General features: G+C 40.1%; 1 protein-coding gene across 1 annotated transcript in view; it reads left to right on the forward strand.

Annotated features, from left to right (window-relative positions):
• col19a1 (collagen, type XIX, alpha 1) overlaps nucleotides 1–22596 on the forward strand; it is a 40478-nt gene that overhangs the window by 9728 nt on the left and 8154 nt on the right. The window contains exons 5-10 of the mRNA XM_078787427.1: nucleotides 2541–2664; nucleotides 5078–5353; nucleotides 5676–5756; nucleotides 6665–6784; nucleotides 11056–11100; nucleotides 14345–14389. Coding sequence (XP_078643553.1) covers nucleotides 2541–2664; nucleotides 5078–5353; nucleotides 5676–5756; nucleotides 6665–6784; nucleotides 11056–11100; nucleotides 14345–14389 — 691 coding nt within the window. The remainder of the gene's footprint in view (nucleotides 1–2540; nucleotides 2665–5077; nucleotides 5354–5675; nucleotides 5757–6664; nucleotides 6785–11055; nucleotides 11101–14344; nucleotides 14390–22596) is intronic.

The following is a 22596-nucleotide window of genomic DNA, read 5'->3' on the forward strand; positions in this document are numbered from 1 at the left end:
CTTCAGCATTTTTAGCACGGAGTGACAAAGCACAATTCCACTAGCTTGGCTTTTGTGTGAGTGACTGATTTTACGGAAAATACCAAGCAAAATTTACTGCTGTGTTCAGTAATATGACTTAAAACCAGTTTCTGCGATCACATTGGATGCATACCAGCACCGTTACCATTACTGTACTAAAAATGCATACAATCAATGTATTTAATTTGCAAAAGTTACTTCATTTTTAAGACTGAAGCCAAAATAAGCAATTTGCAAAGCAACCTTCACTGAGGTTCGGTTGAGGCCGTGGAGCCACAGATGGCAGTCAATGTGAGGTTGTGAACTTTGACCCTGTGGGCATTCTGAGATCATGTGTGTCACACAGTAGACAGACCGTGTTTTGAAATAAGAGCAGGCTTGCAGAGTTAGTGGCATGATTGGAGAACTCTGGGATAGCAGCTCTGCATTGTATCGTCAACATTGCGCTCGTGAGACCAAAACACATGAATCACATTTTCATCTTTTTGCTGTAAAAAATGAAATTGAAAGGCATATTTCCTGATATGTGCTCCGATGTTGAAATATTTATCGGTGTTACCTTTTCCGAAGACTGCAGAAGGAGGACCAAGTGATGTTTACATGAGAAGTTCCCATCATGAAGTTGTTGTTCACTCTGACGCTTTCTTAATTATTATGGTCCACTTATGGATACAGTTATGTCGTTTGTTATATATTTTGTTGAGCGGTCGAGTGGTTAGCGGGCAGACCTCACAGATAGGAGACCAGGGTTCAATTCCACCCTCGGCAATCTCTGTGTGGAGTTTACATGTTCCTTCCGTGCATGCGTGGGTTTTTTCCGGGTACTCCGGTTTCCTCCCACATTCCAAAAACATGCTAGGTTAATTAGCCACTCCAAATTGTCCATAGGTATGAATGTGAGTGTGAATGGTTGTTTGTCTAACAAATCATGTGCCCTGTGATTGGCTGGCGACCGGTCCAGCTGGGATAGGCTCCAGCACCCACGCGACCCTCGTGAGGAAAAGTGGTAGAAAATGAATGAATGAACTAATAAGAGGTCGGACAGATGCTAACGTTGATGCTAAGGCCAATCTGACATCTGATAACAGAAACAGCGCCAGTACTAATCATGTTTTCTATGCCGCTTATCTCATTAGGGTCACAAGGCTATGCTGGAGCCTATCCCAGCTGTCTTCGGGCGAGAGGCGGGGTACACCCTTGACTGGTGGCCAGCCAATCACAGGGCACATATAGACAAACAACCATTCACACTCACATTCATACCTATGGACAATTAACCTAACATGAAAAAAATAATAATAATTTGGAAAATAATGGCACTGTGGTGGTTTTCAGCAAAAATGAAGTTTGAAGCAAAATGATTTAAAAAAAAGTCCTAATAAAAAGTTGTGATTCTAAAATGTGAAAATGAGACAAGCTACGAGATGCAGCAAACACCTCCAAAGGAATCTCCAATTCATATCAAAATAAAAAACTACTGAACTTAAAAAAAAACAAAAAACAAAAAAAACCTAACATGCATGTTCGGTTACTTTACTTCAGAAAGTGTTTAGGCCAGCAGCGAAGGCTTTGCTGGCCCTGACTGTACACCACTGGGAGCCTGGCTTTGACTGCTTACATTTTTTGTATTTTTTTTTACAAATTTTAGTCACGCACCATTTACAGGCGAATCTCAGAGAATTCAGGGGACCTTTTTGCAGAAACACCCCACCGCCAGGGATGCCAAGTTGTGCTATGCATGACTGAAGGGGCTGTAATTCATTCAAGGGTGGCTGGGGGTGAGCTGGTGCGATGGCGGTGTGAAAGATGATATTGTTTTTTTGTACACAGCCGCCATCTTCTCTGCATATTCTTGCTCCTGCTCTGGACGTGGAATTGTTATTTGACTTTTCAGAGCAGCTGAGGTCAAACACATAAACATGCGTCTTCATTGCACGAGGCGTCTACGAGCCAATAAGTGTAACACATGGCGGTGCAGTCAACATAAAAGATTGGCTTGTGTGACTCTGGATCAATGCCTATATGTTTTCATTAGCTGAATGCCAGGAAGGCTGCTGCAAAATTCATCACATTAAATGACATCCAATGTGTCAGCTCCATTCATATATTTCTTTATTTCTGAAGCAGAAGCTTTATTGATCTTGGACATTTGATGTGTGTTAAGCCATGACACAGCCGATGAAGGAATGAAACCGGCTTTTTATAACGTAAACATTCAACGGTTCTCATTTTTTCTCACCCCTACAATAACGCATGTTGATATAGTTGTTTTGATATTTGGGCTGTCACAAAAGCAAAAAATATTTGTGTCAAGGTGAAGGTTATGCTTGAAATGCTTGAAAAGTTTCTTTTCTCCCTTTTCTAGTCAGCGACTGAATTTTTCTGAAACTTGCTGAATACTAAAGAACGGAAAAACATTGAAGCTAACTTTTTTTCCTAATAACACAATATTCAATGTGCCTTGAAAGAAATAGTCTAAAATGAACAAATTGTACATCATTAACATTTCTTTTTTGAAGGCAAATATTCCCATCTGGCCTTCCAAGTGAATACTCCCTGGTCACCATCTTCCGTGTAAGAAGAACTACAAAAAAAGACCGCTGGTATCTTTGGCAGATATTCGACCAGGCTGGAGACACTCAGGTGGGCTCCCTACTGTGGGTTTTCATCCCCTTGTCAAAATCACTTTTACATATACACAGTGGAACCTCTAAGGTTGACCACGATCCATTTTGGGATGTTGGTCAACGCCGGTCAACAACAGTTTGTTTGACTTATGAAACTTTTTTCCAATACAGTAAAGTCTTGTTATATTGATATCGGTTATAACGAATTACTACTTATTACGATACTATTTTCATTTCCCGGCAAATTTCTAGTCTTTTATGATATAATTAGTTCAGTTAGTACGATACCCGGTTATTATGATAATCCGGTTACTACGATGCCCTTTTCATCTCCCGCCAGCCAATTTGGTCTGCTTATATCGATACAAAAGCAGCTTAAATCAATCTTTGCTTAAGGATTTCAATACCAAAAAAGAACACGGCAAACGGCTGCTTCCAGTCAACTTAATTTTTCACACTTCCACCACCAGAGCGCAGCACACACACCGATTCCCGCACTTCCTGGTTCACAGGTCATGCTCAACCCGCCCCACTTAGCTGGCCAAACACATGCCTGCAACAGAAGAACCAACTGACATAGCATACACACCTATTCCAACGAAGACACAAGCGTACAAATACATGTATTTAATTGTGTTGTATTCAGATATCTTTTTATCGCTTGTAATAATCACTGTTTTTCATATGTACATGCTGGGACATATGCATATGTACATTGTTCTATACCAGGGGTCGGCAACCTTTACTATGAAAAGAGCCATTTTACCCAATGCCCACTGAAGAAAAATAGCCTGGAGCCGCAAAACATATAGTATGTTTAAAACAACATTGGAGGGAATTTGGGGGTATCAAAGTAGTTCAGATAAGAAAAGACGAGTTGGAGTACTCTTGCTAGTTTTGGAGATAAACTTACATAAATGTATGTGTAAACTACTGTAAACGTAAAAACAAGTTCCCATGCCGCTGTTTTTAAATTATCTCGAATTTATTTTTTAGATTTGTAGGTAAGTATTACTTGTTTTTCTTCATGTACTGAACTGGATAGCAGTCAGAACTCACTCAGGATGCATTCATGGTCTCAGACAAAGTTGGATTTTTTAAAACTCATTACAAAAGACGTGCATTTTCCCCACTCGGGTGTTAAAAATATTCAAGCATCGCAAAGGGAGCCACAATAAAGAGGCTGAAGAGCCACATGCGGCTCTGGAGCCGCAGGTTGCTGACCCCTGTTCTATACTATAGAACAATGTCATTATTGCCCACTTATTGCCCACTTTTAATGCAGTTCGGCGCAGGATCGGATATATGGATAGTCCGGTTATATCAGTATTTTTTCCGACTCCCGAGAATATCGATATAACGAGACTTTACTGTATAAATAATTTATTCTAGTATCAAAGTCATTACTTGTACAGGCAAGGTTTGAAGTAAAATTCTAATATTCTGTCATAACTGTCATAGTAGTCCATAGCGAAAACAGTCAATACAATATTAAGGTCATGAAAACCTTGCACTGACAAAACATTCATTTCAACGTTAACAATCATGATGATTGGACGCCAAATGATATGACATATCAATAATTAATTAAATTTTTTTATTCACATAATTAGTAATTTGGCCTTGTAAGTCTAGCGTAGTTTCTTGCTTTACAGTTGATGTCTAATAGAAGCAAAACAAAAGGTGTTCAAGGCTCTTCCCACGCTAATTAACACGCATGACGGTGGTGGACACAAAAGGTAATGAATGTCATCGGAGTCCTTCCTTTTGTTTAGCAAAAATCATGTTCATTTTGAAAACAGCACATCACCACTGCAGATCGTTTTAAGGAACGCCAACACAGGTAATATCTGAGCCACTCAACAAATCTATGATATTGTCATATTCCACATATCCTGGATTAAATCATCAATCAACAAAAGGCCAAACGTTATCCAAGATTTATCATCACTGGACCTCAATAATGAAACCATTTCACTTACGACTAATTTCACTATATATATAGACAAGAAGATTCTTGTAAAGATCTCTGAAGGTTCGGAGAATGTGTCGTTTTGTTCTTAACACCACAATATTGTTCACTTTTCTTTGGCAAAAATATCTCCATTGTCGTCATTTGGCTTGTCCTCCGCAATATAGCGAAATACCAACATGTACGTATTTGTTATGTCCTTGACAAAGAACTTTAGACTGGACACCAAATATATTGCAGTCTACTAATTTAATATTTAGTACATTAAAATCTTCTGCACTCTCTCTTCCAACCTGTTTGGAGGTGACAATATATATATATATATATATATATATATATATATATATTAAGGCCGGCAAAATTGTCAAGATCAGTTGAATTAATTATGTGATTAATTAATTTATAATCCCAGGCCAACGCCACATTTATTTATATGAACTCCTATTTGCTCCCATAGGTGTCAGTTGTGGTTGATGGCGGCAAGAAGTCGGTGGAGTTCTCTTCTCAGGGCCTGCTGAACAATGTGCTTCGCTACACGTTTAAAAGCCGTGACCTACACGCCCTCTTTGATCGCCAGTGGCACAAGCTGAGCTTTTCCATCCAGAGCAACATCGTCTCTGTTTACATGGACTGCAAGCTCATAGAACGGCGGCTGACCGAAGAAAGGGACGCCATTGACCCCGTTGGTCGCACACTCATCACGACCAGAATAGAGGATGGACGGCCTGTGGATGTATGTGATGCAATTTAAATCTTCTAATATTGTCTTCTCAGGTTTTGGTGCTTAAATGATATTCAACACTTGGTTGAGAGAACACAACAAAGTGTTAAATGAGAATTTACAAAAAAACAGAAGGTCAGTTAAGCCGCAGTACGGCAAAAGCTAAATGAACAGATGACCTTTAGATTCACTTCTTATGTAAAAATGTGAGTCAGCCCATCACTAAAATGGATGTTTTCAAATTTGACTCGGAATAAACGATTTGAACATGCGATATTTTATGTGTACAAACACAATTTGCCACGTCATGATTTTTTTTTTTTTCCCGTCCCAGGTCGAAGTGAGACAAATTCTCATCTACTGCGACCCTTATATCGTTGAGATGGAAACATGCTGTGAGATACCGGAACAAAAGGTAAACAGTTTTCCATGCGTCATCATTGCCATACTGCCATGTGTGTTGGGGTGCAATGGTACAGGTAAACCACCGTATAAGCCAGGGGTGGGCAAACTTTTTTACTCGCGGGCCACATTGATTTAACAAATCATGCTAGTTAACCTTGTATTATGTTACGGGTCAATTTGACCCGTTTCAGTTTGGAAACGAAAAGTTTGTGACTTTTCCTTTGACCTTATCTGTCCACATCTAGGGTCATTAACACAAAAACTGAAACGGGTTGTATGTTGAGTTTAAATGAAATACTTTGGAAAGAACAGGCGGGCCGTATTCAAACACTCGGTGGGCCGGATGTGGCCCCCGAGCCGTAGTTTGCCCACCCCTGGCTGTACATCTGCTAGGGCATCTCTGTGTGGAATTTGCATGCTAGGTTAATTAGCCACTCCAAATTGTCCATAGGTATGAATGTGAGTGGGAATGGTTGTTTGTTGGAATCGAACTGTGTGTTTTTACTGTGTTTTGCATGCGTGTGAATGCATTCCAATTTCGCCTCAATATGTAATCACTTCAAAGCTACAAAGACGTTGTGCCTTTTGGGTATTTGTGTATTTTTGTGTGTATTTTCTATGGGTAGGCAATGGTGGTCGAGTGGTTAGTGCACAGACCTCACAGCTAGGAGACCAGAGTTCAATTCCACCCTCATCTCTGTGGGTTAATTGGCCACTCCAAATTGTCCATAGGTATGAATGTGAGTGTGAATGGTTGTTTGTCTACTATATGTGCCCTGTGATTGGCTGGCCACCAGTCCAGGGTGTACCCCGCCTCTCGCCTGAAGACAGCTGGGATAGGCTCCAGCACGCCTGACTAAGATATCTAAACTAAGCTATCTAAATAGGTGTGTTTTTTTTTTTTTGGTATTGATCCAGTGTGAAGACAAGAAGACGTTTAATGGCACCTCCCCTCTCCCGGTCCCTGCTCAGCTCCCACAGATGCTGTCTCAGCCGGCCATACAGCCAACTGACAGATGCCACTGTCCGGCTGAAAAGGTACAATCAATTCCCACCAACAAGGGCACCCTAATTGCGGACATGTAATGTCTATTGTAGCCCAGCCAACACTGATTTACACCATCCCTTACCAACACTTCATGTCCAGTTAAAGGACATTTATACCAAAAAGACAAGCAGTACTATAGCTGTCATCTACTCGTAAACTCAGGTTCTATGCGCCCAAATCGTTTGAGTCTGGCACATCAGGCACTATGCCATGACTTCTTCATAAATGTAAATTATTATTTCAGCCGCAAATATGAGACTTAAATTAAAATGCAAATTCACACCCGGAAGCTGCAAGTCGTCTGTGAAAGGAGCAGATGGCTCAATTCCATACAAAGCAACCAAGTTGTAATTTAAAAAAAATATTTCCTCTAAATAAAATCAAGGTTTGGGGGTTTGTTTGTGCAAAAATAGGGAAAATGGCAAGAGACACGCATATGGCCCGCATGAATTTTCAAACCCACAGATGAAGAAGAAAATTGAGATGCAAATGATTTTCCGTGTGCACACAGGAAAACCTTGCATGCAACCATGCAGGTTCACGGGCAATCCAGTGGAGGAATATGTGTGTCACAAGTTTAAAAGTACATTGTGTCCATTAGCTAGTGGAGTTAGTGGTTCTCCGGCAGCAGAGCGTATCTGACATGAATGTGCTCCTCCCGTCTACTCTGGTTCTCCTGGTCACGATAGCTGGTTTGAGCATGCCAACCACGGTGATGAGCAGATGCTACAGCAAAGGAGGAGGAAGGACACGATTACTCGGCAACCGGAAGTATGCGTACCCAACCGTGACCTGTGTATCCAACGGTTTGATACACTCCCATGATATCAAAGCAATAATCCTTCCAATTTTGGTTGACCCCCAAACTGAATACTAAACACCTTGTCAACAAAGTTGGCACACATACAACAGCTAATAATGTTTTTTTTTCATTTATTCATTCTCTACCGCTTTTCTTCACGAGAGCCTATCCCAACTGTCTTTGACCGAGAGGCGGGGCACACCCTGGACTGGTGGCCAGCCAATCACAGGTCACATATAGACAAACAACCATTCACACTCACATTCATACCTATGGACAATTTGGAGTCGCTAATTAAGCTAGCATGTTTTTGGAATGTGGGAGGAAACCGGAGTACCCGGAGAAAACCCATGCATGCAAACTCCACACAGAGATGACCGAAGGTGGAATTGAACCCTGGTCTCCTAGCTGCGAGGTCTGTGCGCTAACCACTCAAACACCGTGCCGCCTTGTTTTTTTTCAATTGAAGAATATTTTCTTTGTGTTTCAGCCAAAGTACTCAGTTGACTTTCACAAATACAGGCCCTTTTGTTTTTTTTTTCTATTACATCTGGAGACCATGTTTTCATGCTGTGAAGTCTTGTCCTCCATTGTTAACACCTTAAATGTAATTTGAAGTCTTCGACCAATCAATACCTGGCACCGTTTGTTTACTTACTGAGAGCCAACATTCATATTAAATCTCGTTATCATCTTCAACAATAAATCGATGACATTAAGGTAAAGAAACAACAAAAAGGCCTGCACTCCTTTGTCATAGTTTGTAATGTTTTGCTATCCCATTGGTCCTTTTTTTCTTCAACTAGTATTTGTTTGAGTTCTGTGTTCAAATTGGCTTAATATGTCAGACGTGTTTGTTCGGTTTTAGATGAGATTTGCAGCAATACGGTTATTTTGGTTCAGTAAATCTCAATCTTTATTTGAATGTCATTCCGCTTGCTTTATTTGAGTTTGAAGTAAACCACACTAATGCTCATCTTTAGTACACTAAACCCACACGAGGAGCAATAAAATACACAATATGGGCACAGGTATTGGGACACCTCAGGGAGTGGAAATTCGCATCGTCAACATCTTCTCATTTTGGTGTATGACAGTTGCTTTGACGAACTAAATGATCCATCACTATAGGCCTTGGAAGTACAAAGGTTTTCATACTTTTAGTAAGATTTTATTTTCTATGACAATTATTGCCAAATATAAAGTTTTAGTTTATGTACACAGCCTTGGTTAATGTACGGCCAAACGCTGCATGAATGAATAGTGGTTCTAAATTCTTAGTCCATCCATCCATTTTCCTCCGCTTATCCTGGTCTTAGTCGGGAAGCCCAGACTTCCCGGTCCCCGGCCACCTCCTCCGGCTCCACCGGGAGGACACCAAGGCGTTCCCAGGCCAGCTGTGAGACATAATCCCTCCAGCGTGTCCTAGGTCTGCCCCAGGGCCTTTTCCCAACTGGGCATGCCCGGAACACCTCACCAGGGAGGCGTCCGGGAAGCATCCGGACTAGATGCCCGAGCCACCTCAACTGATTCCTCTCGATGTGAAGGAGAAGCCGCTCTACTCTGAGCCCCTCCCGGATGGCTGAGCTCCTCACCCTATCTCTTAGGGTGAGTCCAGCTACCCTACGGAGGAAACTCATTTCAGCCGCCTGTACCCGCCGTCTCATTCTTTGGGTCATGACCCAAAGCTCATGACCATAGGTGAGGGTAGGAACATAGATCCACCGGTAAATTTCACCACGACAGTTCTGTACAGCGACCGCATTACTGCCGAGGCTGCACCGATCCGTCTGTCGACCTCACGCTCCCACTTTCTTTCACTCCTGAACAAGACCCCGAGATACTTAAACTCCTCCACCTGGGGTAGGACCTCATTCCCAACCCGGAGGGAGCACTCCACCCTTTTCCGACTGAGAACCATGGCCTCTGATTTGGAGGTACTGAGTCAGCTCAAATGCAAACCGTCCCAGTAAACGCTGAAGGTCAGAGCCCGAAAATAACACAAAAACGGTCCATAAAAATAATGAACAGAATGATGACAAAGTGCAGCCCTGACTTATTGCTGGCTCGTGAATGGTTGTTTGTCTATATGTGCCCTGTGATTGGCTGGCCACCAGTCCAGGGTGTACTCCGCGTTTCGCCCCAAGACAGCTGGGATAGGCTCCAGCATGCCCGCGACCCTTGTGAGGATAAGCAGTAGAAAATGAATGAATGAACCAAGCTCTAACTGTGACTGGGAGCAAACCGCCCGGATTAGCTCATATCCCCGGAGTACTCCCTACAGGATTCGTTTGAATGTCTTCTCCAAGTCCACAAAACACATGTAGACCGGTTGGGCAAACCCCTCTGCATCCCCACGGACCCAAGATTATAGAGTCGGTCCACAGTGCCATGACTTGTCTGATTGTATTACCGAATAAAGAGGGCAGGGTTCCTGTAACTACCAGATTTTGATACATTTTATTTGCATTTAAAATCTTCCTTTTCCACAGCACCTCTGTTAAAGATGACTTAATTCACATTGATTCCAAAATTCCCTGGAGGGATCCAGTGACTTTTAAACTCTGCTGCACCCTTTTTAGAAGTGTACATCCATAATACATGAAAGGGGCTAACAATGTCATAAAGCATCTACTGTTAATGGGTTGAGCTCGTGAGGCTTTCAATTACCGTTACAGGAATCTCCTTCTGTGTTAAAAATGGAGGGAAAAAATGGCCAGAGTATACTTATTAGCAATTTACCGTGACTTTGTAAAGATTAATCAAAGACATCTGGGCAATTTAGAGCATTTAAAACACGTATAATGAGAAGTGCACAGCCCGGTCTTTGTGACCTACACAGTGGGCTTCTGAGGAAAGTGTGTTGGGGATTACTATGACTGTGTTACTTAAACAGTGAGTACTATTCTGCATTACACTGAGAGTTGGATGGAGGATTCTAATGCACTGCAAAAGGATTAAACTGCTATGATTAATCCAAAATCCCCTAGGAAATTAAACAGATAAGTAGTGGGTTATAAGAATGGAGCTTACTTGAATGGAAATCCATTTTCTATGGCCTCGCACATAAACCCCAGTATTACTAGATTTGCTTCTTCTGCATGTGCACACAGAGAATGCAAACTAGAAGTATGATAGTGAAATTAAAACTACTTCTTGCCCAGGGCACATCACCTTCGTGTACAGCTTGTGTTTTCAAGAACAGTACGAGTGCTGACACGGTACTGTAAAAGTCTAATTGCCATATTCCTCAAATGGGCCTAATGGATACCGGCCCCCGAATAATCAGTAAGTCGCATTCACTAGCAAGGTGCGTGTTGGAATGATCTTTACTGTGTGATGGAGTTTCTGCAGAGCAGCAGACATGGCATCTGTAAAGTTGACTTGCTGATTTGCTGATCTGCTGAGCCAATGCAGGAATAACATCAGTAACTTTTCTCATTGGGTTTTCTGTTGCAGGGCGAACCAGGAGAGGCTGGCATTCATGGAAGCCCAGGTCAAAAGGTAGCTACTGAATACTTGATTTTATTAGTGAAAGCAAAGCAACATAAAGTGGCCAGAAATATTTCAATATTGAACAAAGCAAAATTTGTTCCCAATCAGAAATCACTCCACACTCTTTATTGCTCTCTGGTTCTACCATATCTTACTTATTGTGTGGAAATATGGGGTAATAACTATAAAAGCAATCTTCACTGGTTAAATGTACTGCAAAAAAGGCCAGTAAGGATAATTCATAATGCCGCCTACAGAGAACATACTAACTCCTTATTTCTAAAATGACAAATACTTCAACTTGCTGATATAGTTCATCTTCAAACAGTTAAAATAATGCATAAGGCTAAAAATAAGCAATTAGCTAAAAATGTCATCCAATACTTCTCTACAAGAGAGGAGAAATATGATCTCAGGGAAGAAGTACATTTGAAACACTTCTATGCTAGGACTACGTTATGCTAGCCATAGCATTTCAGTATGTGGAATCAAACTATGGAATGGATTGAGTAAGGAAATCAAACAATGCACAACGATGAGCCAATTCAAGAAACAATACAAGCAGTTGATGTTTGCTAAATACAAGGATGAAGAGTCTTGAACCAGTCATGATGTGCTATATATATCACTATATTGATACTTACTATGATACCCATTATGGCATTGGATGCTCATATCACCCAGTACTTTGGTACGGGACAAAAAATAAAAAAAATAAAAAAATGTTTAAAAACACCCCAAAAATTATTAAAAATTAATAAAATAAATTAATAAATAAAATAAATTTGCTAAATCCAAGGATGAAGAGTCTTGAACCAGTCATGATGTGCTATATATATCACTAGAAATTTGCCGGGAAATGAAAATAGTATCGTAATAAGTAGTAATTCGTTATAACCGATATCGATATAACAAGCCTTTACTCTATATCACTATATTGACACTTACTATGGTACCCATTATGGCATTGGATGCTCATATCACCGAGTACTTCGCTACGAGGTGCATTATTTAAAAAAAAAACCCTAAACTGAATTATGGAAAGCAGGAAGTGAACAAATGTAACAGTTAGTGATTGTAAAAGTACCAGATGGAGGGGTAGGATTTAATAAGCTTTGCTTCTTCCTACTCTTTTTGGACATGTGGAACTGGGAACTGATTATGGGATGCACTCAATTGGAATCTGATGCATGTTCAAATGAAATAAAACCATTACCATTACCATTACCATTACCATTACCAAAGCTGCAAGCTTACTATTAAACTCAAAAACATTAGAAAGGATGCTACAATTGCAGCTACTGTATTTGTGCATTAAGACCAAAATATGTCTTCAGATTAATGTGATTTAAGCAGACACTGGTAGTGGTGAGTCCTTGTTGTTCTGTTTTCCAAACAGTTTCTATGAATTCCTTCTTCCCATGCGTACCAGGTTAGGAGAGATTCTGCAGTTTTTGACTTTCTGTATACAGGCGGTCCCTGCTTTAGGTGCAACTTCGGTTCCTAGATTGTGATGTAAATCAAGTTTAGTATGAGATCTTATACCTAAAGTACACAAAATGTAAGAAATGCAGTGATAAAATGATGACAATGACATCATAGAAATGGAAGCGAAAGCTCTAGAAAAAAAAAGTTTTATTTCTCGTGCAGACTGACTGACCATGCTGAACTTTTCCAGGCTTCATTTAGACACATTGTAAACGTTTGCTGCAGCTGCTTATAACAGTAAAATATATATTTGTCCTTGGATTTTTATAAGCGCATCATTTGCCATGAGGTCATAAATCTCTATAGGTTACATTCGTATCATTGCAAGAAAGTTTCACATCTCACACCCGATTCTGTGTAGTTAGTCAACCTTGCGATCATAAAGAGATTTCTATGAATGTAAATAAACTCACAACTCCAAAAATAAATTTTTCTCTTTCTTTTCTGCACCATATTGTTGTTGTGGCAAGCATGACGCTCAGTTTAAAGTGGCTTCCAGTGTGAAATTAAATTGGGTAGTATTGCTGTGTTTCTCCACCACTGGACACAATTTATGTGATTGGGACACAGTTTTGCTCTGATCTTTCCATTAGTAGTCACAATGCAGTCAATGTAAGCCCAACAAAACACACACCACATGTTTGCTTCATGCTACCGTCTTCTTCTTCTTTCTCTTTGGGCTTTTCCCTTCAGGGGTCGCCACAGCAAATCAATCTCCTCCATCCAACCTTGTCTTCTGCATCTGTCTCTGTCACACCAACTACCCTCATGTCCTCCTTCACTACATCCATAAACCTCTTTGGTCTTCCTCTACGCCTCCTACCTGGCAGCATCCTTGTACTATATATAATATATTCACTATCTCTCCTCTGGACATGTCCCAACTGGCCGATAACTGACTTTATCTCCAAGACCTCTAACATGTACTCGTTTCTGATCCTATCCATCCTGGTCACTCCCATTGAGAATTGGGAGTGACAATTGCTTCATGCTACAGCAGGGGTCTCAAACTCAATTTACTTGGGGGCCACTGGAGCTCAGGTCTGGGTGAGACTGGGTCGCATCAGGTTTTCAAAAAAAAACAAACACATTTATTAAAAACAAAAAAAATTTAAAAACTTTGCTTTGGTTCCAATTTTCTACAAGAAAAGCTCTGATAAAAAAATTCCACTGTTCTCAAATATCTTACTTTTTATTTTTCTACACAAAATAAGATGAAAAATAAATAAAGAAAATCAATCAATCAGTAATAAATAAATAAATATAATAATAATAATAATAATAATAAAACGGCAAATAATTTTTATTTACAACATATTGCGCAACTGCAGGGTCTTGAGACATATGCTAACTCGCAAACTAGAGAGCTAGCGACCTAAACGGTAGCCTTCAAGTTATTTTCTTTCAACTTCAGCCAAAAACTTACCACTTCCACACGGATAGGGAGGATAACTATTAACAGTTATTTAACCTTTAACATGAACATTAATCAAACATAATATTTTTTTCTGGGTACATGATACCATACAGCATCCATATCAAACTTGCGCGGGCCGCACTAACATTAAACTTTCATATCAAGGCGGGGGCCTTAAACTAGTGTCCTGCGGGCCACATATGGCCCGCGGGCCGCGTGTTTGAGACCCCTGTGCTACAGTATTTCACATAAAACTATTTAACCAAAACTGTTGAGTTGAGTTTTATTATGCCAAAGTGTCAATTTGGTTGAAACGCAAACTTTTAACTTTCACTCTTGTCATTTTAGGGAGAAGTCGGATCAGAAGGACAGAAAGGGATGGATGGGGAAAAGGTAAGTACCATCGCTGTAGTATATATATATATATATATACATATATATATAAATATATATATATTCATTCCATGCATAGCATATCATCCAGATAGAGTTTCATCAGAGAATCAATTCTTATAGGCTTTTCATTTTCTGTGTGATGCCCTGGGGGGAAGAGGGGGCACAGCAGAATATCCTGTGTCTGTTTTCTGGTGCCTGACACATTTGAATCGGAGTGCGAGTGTGAATTGGAGTATTTGAGTGTGCTCCAGCCTTCGGTGTCCTCCTGCAGTGAGATTAATTGATATGCGTGCCGCAATGGGCTTAGCATACTAATGAGCTAAATGGATGTACCCTCTACTGTATGTCACTTCAGGTTAAACTTTATTGCATGCTAGGAAATTGGATTGAAGTGATTTGACTAATACGTATACTACGATACAGTACACACTCTAACTCATGTGGTTGTACCCAGTAAGAAACATTTATATAGGAGTATTTAAGATAAGATGTGAATTAATGATGATGTTTTAGTGAAGATGAGATGAGAGCAAGTTAGTAAAGTAGCCATTAGCATGTTTTATTACAAAGCATTTGTTTGCCCACAGTGGGGTAATATAGATGGAGGCTGTGCAGATGGTGACTTTATAGCGTGTTTGTTGGCACACTAGACAGCTCCCCATTGAGAGGACAACAGTTGCCACGGACGTCGTCTTGAATGCAGACACAGGAGTACACTGGAATCACAAGTTGAAGTTATGACAAATGACTCCAGAAGTTGCCATAGTAACAAGAAATTCTTCAGTTTTAGCTATGACAGGAATACCGGTACATCCAGCCGTGGCAAGGTTTGTGTGCGCGCGTTAACATTGCTTCGCTGCTGACCATCGAGCGTCAGACGGAGCAGACATTGTTTTTGTTTTTGTGCAGTAATGCATGTTTAATGCAAACAGCAAAGCACAAAAGCTTAATTGGCAGGTCACAAGTGTGAGTTTATATCCTCCCACCACCAGCACCGCCATTGCTCACTTTGTTGAAGGGTCTGTAGCTGTTGGCAACTCTAAAGGTATTTGCATATGAATGTCATGAACAAGTTTACCGAGGAGACCACCTAACTGGAAATAAACCCATCCACTGCATCAATGGTGGCGGTCATTGTTTCCCCAAATTAAATGAAAATCCACGATTGCATTGGATATTTTGGATTTTTATAATATAAACATTGTATTATTTTCTCAATTCTGGTGTTTTTTCATAAAAAAAAAAACAAAACAAGATTATGTACATATGCATCTCTTTGGGGTTCTCTGATGGGCTCCCACTGAGCTGCAGCTGACAGGACGTGAGCGGCACTTAAACTGGAAATAGCAGGAGATGACAAGCTGCAAGATTTGTCGTTGAGAGGAATCAAGTTCTCTTTCCTGGTTCAATGCTGAGACGTTTACGCATCATTTTCATCTGAAAACTTTCCACAAATAAGACAGAAAAGACAGACAATTCTAGAACATGTGAAATACAAATGAGAAGCTGGCTTGGTGCATCAGTTAGGCTTGGATAATTTGTTGCCAGCTGAAACAATTGCCCATAATTACAGTAATTACCCAATGAGATGCCCTTATGTATTTGCTTAGTTAGATCTAGGTGATCTAAGACCTTGTTTACCCATGTATTTATGTAGTACATGAAGGGTGAAATACAGTTTGACCTCAGCATGGTGCAGTGTACTTTTCAGGGTAAGTCAAAAATGATGTTTGATACATCTCATGTTGTGGATGTCATTATATTGTGTGATTGTTCTTAATGAACTATCTAGTCAATGTACCGTGGAACCTTGCTTTTCATTATTAATCCATTCCAAAGGGTTCATCTAAAACCCAATCATATGGAAACTCAAATAATTTTTCCCATCGGAAACTATGCAAATCCAATTAAATCGTTCTAGATACCCAAAAATCTCAAAAGACAATTTGAATATAGTGCAGTCATAGAAAACAATTTGAACTACAAATACAGTAAATGCATATAAATGAATCTTTAACGTCACTTTTATCTTGATTGAAGACTCGCTGACAAAGACGGGAATGAGGGAGCAACATGGATGACAGCTCCTCACTTTCATGATTTTAATGTCACCTTCTTTGTCAAAGTCATTCCAGTCGAGGTCATGCTAATAAAGATCATGATAATACACTCAAGCAGTGTATTACAGGGATAGTTCGGATTTTTGACATGAAGTTGTATGACATCTCCATCAGCAATGTAGTGCATCAACGGTAACTTACCTCCCCCCACTTAGTGACCACTGTTCTGGTCAGATTTTGGTGATGAAGAACATAGTTCCGATTAGTTGGTAGGGCCACAATTTTGCCCATCAGTCACGTCCGTATTTGAAACATGAAGACATATGTTAACCCGGGAAAACACGTTAATATGAGCTAGCTTACAATGCTCTCATTGGGATGCCCCTATTTTGAATATGGCGCAACAAACAAAAAAAACCACAAAGTTTTGATATACATACTGTGATCATGCATGAACACACACACTGATGATAACATGTAATAGTATTCATTGTAAGCTAGCTGATATTAACTTGTTTTCTCGTGTTATAATGCACCGAAAAGGGAAAGAAATGTCATGTTTCACGTAAGGATTGTGAATTATGGGCTAAATTCTTTCCCAGAAAGTGCAGATCCCCTTTAAGAGTTTGGCTTTTAAAAACAATGCACATTCAAAAGTGTAATACTGTACATTTGGATCATAAAAATACCTCCTCTCCCATCATATCCCTGCGTGTGTTTCCCATTGTTTACATAAGCGAGCCATCCGCTGTGGAACACAACAATGGACACGCGACACAATGTGCACAATGATACGAAGAACCGAGGTTTAACTGTACCTTGTTATGGCTGTCTTCGTAATATCATTACTACATTTCCGGTCACCTAATCTAAGTCGTACTTTTGTAGGACGACAGCTCATCAAGCTGATAGTCGGACTGAACACAATGCTTGTTTTACAATTCATGTGATCTCTTCAGCCTTTTATTTCCTGCTGTTCATTTCGATGAATATGAAGGCAGTCCACGAGAGGAAAGGACGTCTCATAACCTTGCCTCTCGTATCATCAGCATGTATTAAAACCAGTTTCCCCAGTGCCTTCATAAGTCAAAACTTGACTCTCATTAGCTGCAATGAGGTTGTCTTCTTTTAACCACTTCATCAGCTCAAGGAGGCATTTCTTTGTGGCCTTGTAATATTTGATGTATCTCTTTAGGACCCTTGACTCCGCTGTGAGATGAAACTTTAAAAAGAAAGATAGTTTGTTAGTCGTTTTTAAATATTAAAATCATGTTTGGTCCAAAGTCAGCATTGGATGAAATGATTCGCTTTTGTTATCATAAAAAAGATCTATGGCGTCATCGATGACGCCATAGATTTTTGTAGTGAGTACATACAGTAAAGTCTTGTTATATCGATATCGGTTATAACGAAGTACTGCTTATTACGATACTATTTTCATTTCCCGGCAAATTTCTAGTCTTTTATGATATAATTAGTTCCGTTAGTACGATACCCGGTTATTATGATAATCCGGTTACTACGATGCCCTTTTCATCTCCCGCCAGCCAATTTGGTCTGCTTATATCGATACAAAAGCAGCTTAAATCAATCTTTGCTTAAGGATTTCAATACCAAAAAAGAACACGGCCAACGGCTGCTTCCAGTCAACTTTATTTTTCACACTTCCACCACCAGAGCACAGCACACACACCAATTCCCGCACTTCCTGGTTCATAGGTCATGCTCAACCCGCCCCACATAGCTGGCCAAACACATGCCTGCAACAGAAGAACCAACTGACATAGCATACACACCTATTCCAACGAAGACACAAGCGTACAAATACATGTATTTAATTGTGTTGTATTCAGATATCTTTTTATCGCTTGCAATAATCACTGTTTTTCATATGTACATGCTGGCGTTCGTGGTTTCTCTCGTGTGTATAGATTCTGTACACACGAGAGAAACCACGAACGCAGTTGGTTCTTCTGTTGCAGGCATGTGTTTGGCCAGCTATGTGGGGCGGGTTGAGCATGACCTGTGAACCAGGAAGTGCGGGAATCGGTGTGTGTGCTGTGCTCTGGTGGTGGAAGTGTGAAAAATAAAGTTGACTGGAAGCAGCCGTTCGCCGTGTTCTTTTTTGGTATTGAAATCCTTAAGCAAAGATTGATTTAAGCTGCTCGACATTGTTCTATACCAGGGGTGGGCAAACTACGGCCCGGGGGCCACATCCGGCCCGCCAAGTGTTTGAATACGGCCCACCCAATCTTTCCAAAGTATTTCATTTAAACTCAACATACAACCTGGCATCATGGCCTGAGCCAACCTTTTGATGGTTTTATCAATTTCCTTTTTTGACATGGTCTGTTGTTTACAAAGTGCTCCTGAAAAAAGGGACACAAGCACATAATAATAATAATAATAATTATTATTATTATTAGATTATTATTAGATTATTAGATTATTAGATTATTAGATTATTAGATTATTAGATTATTATAATTATTATTAGAACTATTATGGTTATTCTAATTATTATATTAATGCTAATTATTATATTAATTATATATAATATTATTGTTATATTTGCATATTTTACATAATAATATAATTAGTATTTTAATTTTATTGTAAATATTATAATATTTTATTATTTTTTTAATATTTAAATATAAATATAAAATAATAAATAATAATAGCAGATTGCATGACAATTTTACAGATACAATAATACCAGGTGGACTGTTACGTGTAAAATATATAGTCTGCCCCCCCCCCCCCCCCCCCGTACATTTTGTCATATCAATGCGGCCCGCGAGTCAAAAAGTTTGCCCACCCCTGTTCTTTACTATAGAACAATGTCGAGTGCATTATTGCCCACTTTTAATGCAGTTCGGCGCAGGATCGGATATATCGACAGTCCGGTTATATCGATATTTTTTCCGACTCCCGACAATATCGACAATAAATCCACAATCATTCAAAAGAATAAAGCTAAATATGTTCCTGACACACTTGCACCAAATGATTTGCATCCATGATCAGCGACGATCTACCTGATCTGTTCCTTTTACTGCAATGAGCTCATATTCCAATTTTAAAGCTAACGTGTTATTTAAGGCTCAACAAGACACCTGAGAAGACAGAATCCTATGCATGACCATGTGATCCTGTATCATTTACACAGATACGTGTCCTGTGGGACAGCGGGAGCGGACGGCCTGTAATCCCTAAACCACTCACATTTTGTGCATACATGATGTCAGGCGGAAGGGGGAAGTGTCAACACGACAGCTTTTTTAACCGTGATATTCTTCCACGCTTCTTCCCGTTTTGTTTAGATCCCCTCGGTGGACTATTGTCATTCATGTGCGGTAATGGACACGCTAATAAGACATAGTCCCCGGCACTCACTGTGATTGGTTTCACAGCAGGAGTGTGTGATGGCGTATCGCTGAGCAAATGGAAAGTCACAAAAGGCATTTCCCTCTGCAACCTCTTTGGCATTTGTGTGTCGGCACTCAAGTTATCTGCGCTGCTCGGAGATCCTATTCCACTGCGCTTCAAAGCGCCTGTCCTTTTTGCCTGAACAATATTTCTCCACGGGAATGCTGGGAAGACTTAAAACGCCTTCCACTTGAATTTAGCCTCTTTCCCCGACAGATTAAACCTGCTTTGTTGATGATTAAAATGTATGCCGTTGCAGAAAATTGTGATTATCCCCCTGCTAGCCAGAAAGGGGCACCGACCCCGAGCTGGTGCAGTTAGTAAAAGGTATAAGTAAACATAATTAGACTGCATTGGTGCACTCCTGCTTGTGTGGCGGGCTTTAGTTGTCCCGCGCTGGGGAGTTGCCAGATTGTCTTGCGGCCCCGCCGCTACAGGAGTAACGAGACACAGTGGTGTGTGTAATTAGCAGCCGAGTGTACACACAGCTCCCCACAGTGTTCTGACCTTGTGCTGCAACACAATTGCACAAACGGCACTCCTCGCCACCACCTCCTCGCTCCCACCTCCTCGCCACCACCTCCTCGCCTTCATCCCACCATGTATGGGCTGCAAAAGTCCACCGCTTGCAACCAAAGATAACAATGCAGCACGCTCAGACACTTGCATGTCATTTTGCACATGAATGCTTCAGTCTTCTCACAACAGGAGTGCAGCCTCCTAGCATGTCTGTGCAAAAACAGAACTTTATTGCTACTGTTAAAGGAACAATGCAAGTATCAGTTTGGCATTGCTTTTATTTTAATTATACACGTTAATTGACGAGTGTAACTTGTCCATAGGTATGAATGTGAGTGTGAATGGTTGTTTGTCTATATGTGCCCTGTGATTGGCTGGCCACCAGTCCAGGGTGTACCCCGCCTCTCACCCCAAGACAGCTGGGATAGGCTCCAGCATGCCCATGACCCACGTGAGAATAAGCGGTAGAAAATGAATGAATGAATGAATGAATGTATCCTATTTTGTGTAATAGTGTCAGGACTTCTAAAGGGGTTTCATTTCATGTGTGATTTTATAAATAAGGAGTTAGTATGTTCTCTGTAGGCGGCATTATGAATTATCCTTACTGGCCTTTTTTGCAGTACATTTAGCCAGTGAAGATTGCTTTTATAGTTATTATCCCATATTTCCACACAATAAGTAAGATATGGTAGAACCAGAGAGCAATAAAGAGTGTGGAGTGATTTCGGATTGAGAACAAATTTTGCTTTGTTCAATACTGAAATATTTCTGGCCACCTTATGTTGTATATTTGTAATATGAGGTTTCCAGCTCATATTTTCATCTATTGTGATCCCCAGAAATGTATTTTCGTTCACCCTTTCAATGTCCACACCGTCTATTTGTATTTGCTGGTACGTGTCCTTTCTGCTGTTAGCAAACAGCATGATTTTAGTTTTATTTAGGTTCAAGGACAATCTATTATCATCAAACCATCTTTTTAGTGTGACCATTTCTTCTCTGACCTTTCTAATGATTTTGTCTGTACTCCCTCCAGTACAAAAAGCAGTGGTATCATCTGTCATCTTACTCGGACATGAGTGAGTCCAGTGCACTTTTGTCGCACATTACAAGAAAAGGTGGCTAGTTTGAGCAATCCTGTATTTGGACAGACTCATCTGAACACAAACAAAACAAAACATATTTTTTTCCCATATTAGCATTCTAATCATTGTGAGAAATTGGTTGAGTGTGTTAAAATGTCAAAAAGTAAATAAAACACTAATTTCTGTAACGGCATTTGTGACTATCCTTGACTGATCACTTTTATTTATTTATTTTGTCAGCTGCTTTCCCTAATGAGATAATAATTATCAAATGGGTGAAACAATGGCAATTTAATTAACACTGTGCGGCGTCTCTTGAATAAATGTCACCAATCACATGAAAACACAATGCCAGGTGCTGGTAGACAAAAAAAACATCTAAATTGTTAAATGTTTGAATATTGATTGAATGCAAGCCAAATGAAACTGTTTTAATTGCTCCGGTTTGAATACACAGACAAACACAGATGTCTGTCACACAGCGACACATCAATTTATCTCTAATTGCATTGTCGGTTTTTATTCAGCATATTGTCGTTTGAGCTCTACAAATGTACTGTCGCATACTGTAGCTGTCATCATCTGAATTTTATGGTCCAGATTATTTAATCAAAATATCTGACAAAGGCGCACATGGTAGAATAATTATTAGCAAATGATAAAGGGAATAAGTTCTGCTGAGCTTCGCTTCATGCTCTCGTCCACACAAGCAATCAGTGATTCGGAGTGAGGACTACTTTCCTCACTCCGAATGAGGACTACTTTCCTCACTCCGAATCACAAAACTCTAAAACCTTGCAATATAGTTGGAACTATAACTGGAGCTACGGTATATCTCGATCATAATACATTACTTTCTAATACTTTGTTTCCATCATTTCACTACCTAAGAGGCTCATATTTATTTATTAGAATCCTCTTAGTATGATGCATGCAGTTCTACACCAACAAGTGATCATGATAAACAAAGATTACAGTACAGTAAAGTCTCGTTATATCGATATTCTCGGGAGTCGGAAAAAATACCGATATAACCGGACTATCCATATATCCGATCCTGCGCCGAACTGCATTAAAAGTGGGCAATAATGCACTATACTATAGA

The sequence above is a fragment of the Doryrhamphus excisus genome, linkage group LG20 (assembly GCF_037039965.1).
Source record: "Doryrhamphus excisus strain RoL-2023G ecotype Guam linkage group LG20, RoL_Dexc_Guam_v1.1, whole genome shotgun sequence".
Taxonomy (NCBI): domain Eukaryota; kingdom Metazoa; phylum Chordata; class Actinopteri; order Syngnathiformes; family Syngnathidae; genus Doryrhamphus; species Doryrhamphus excisus.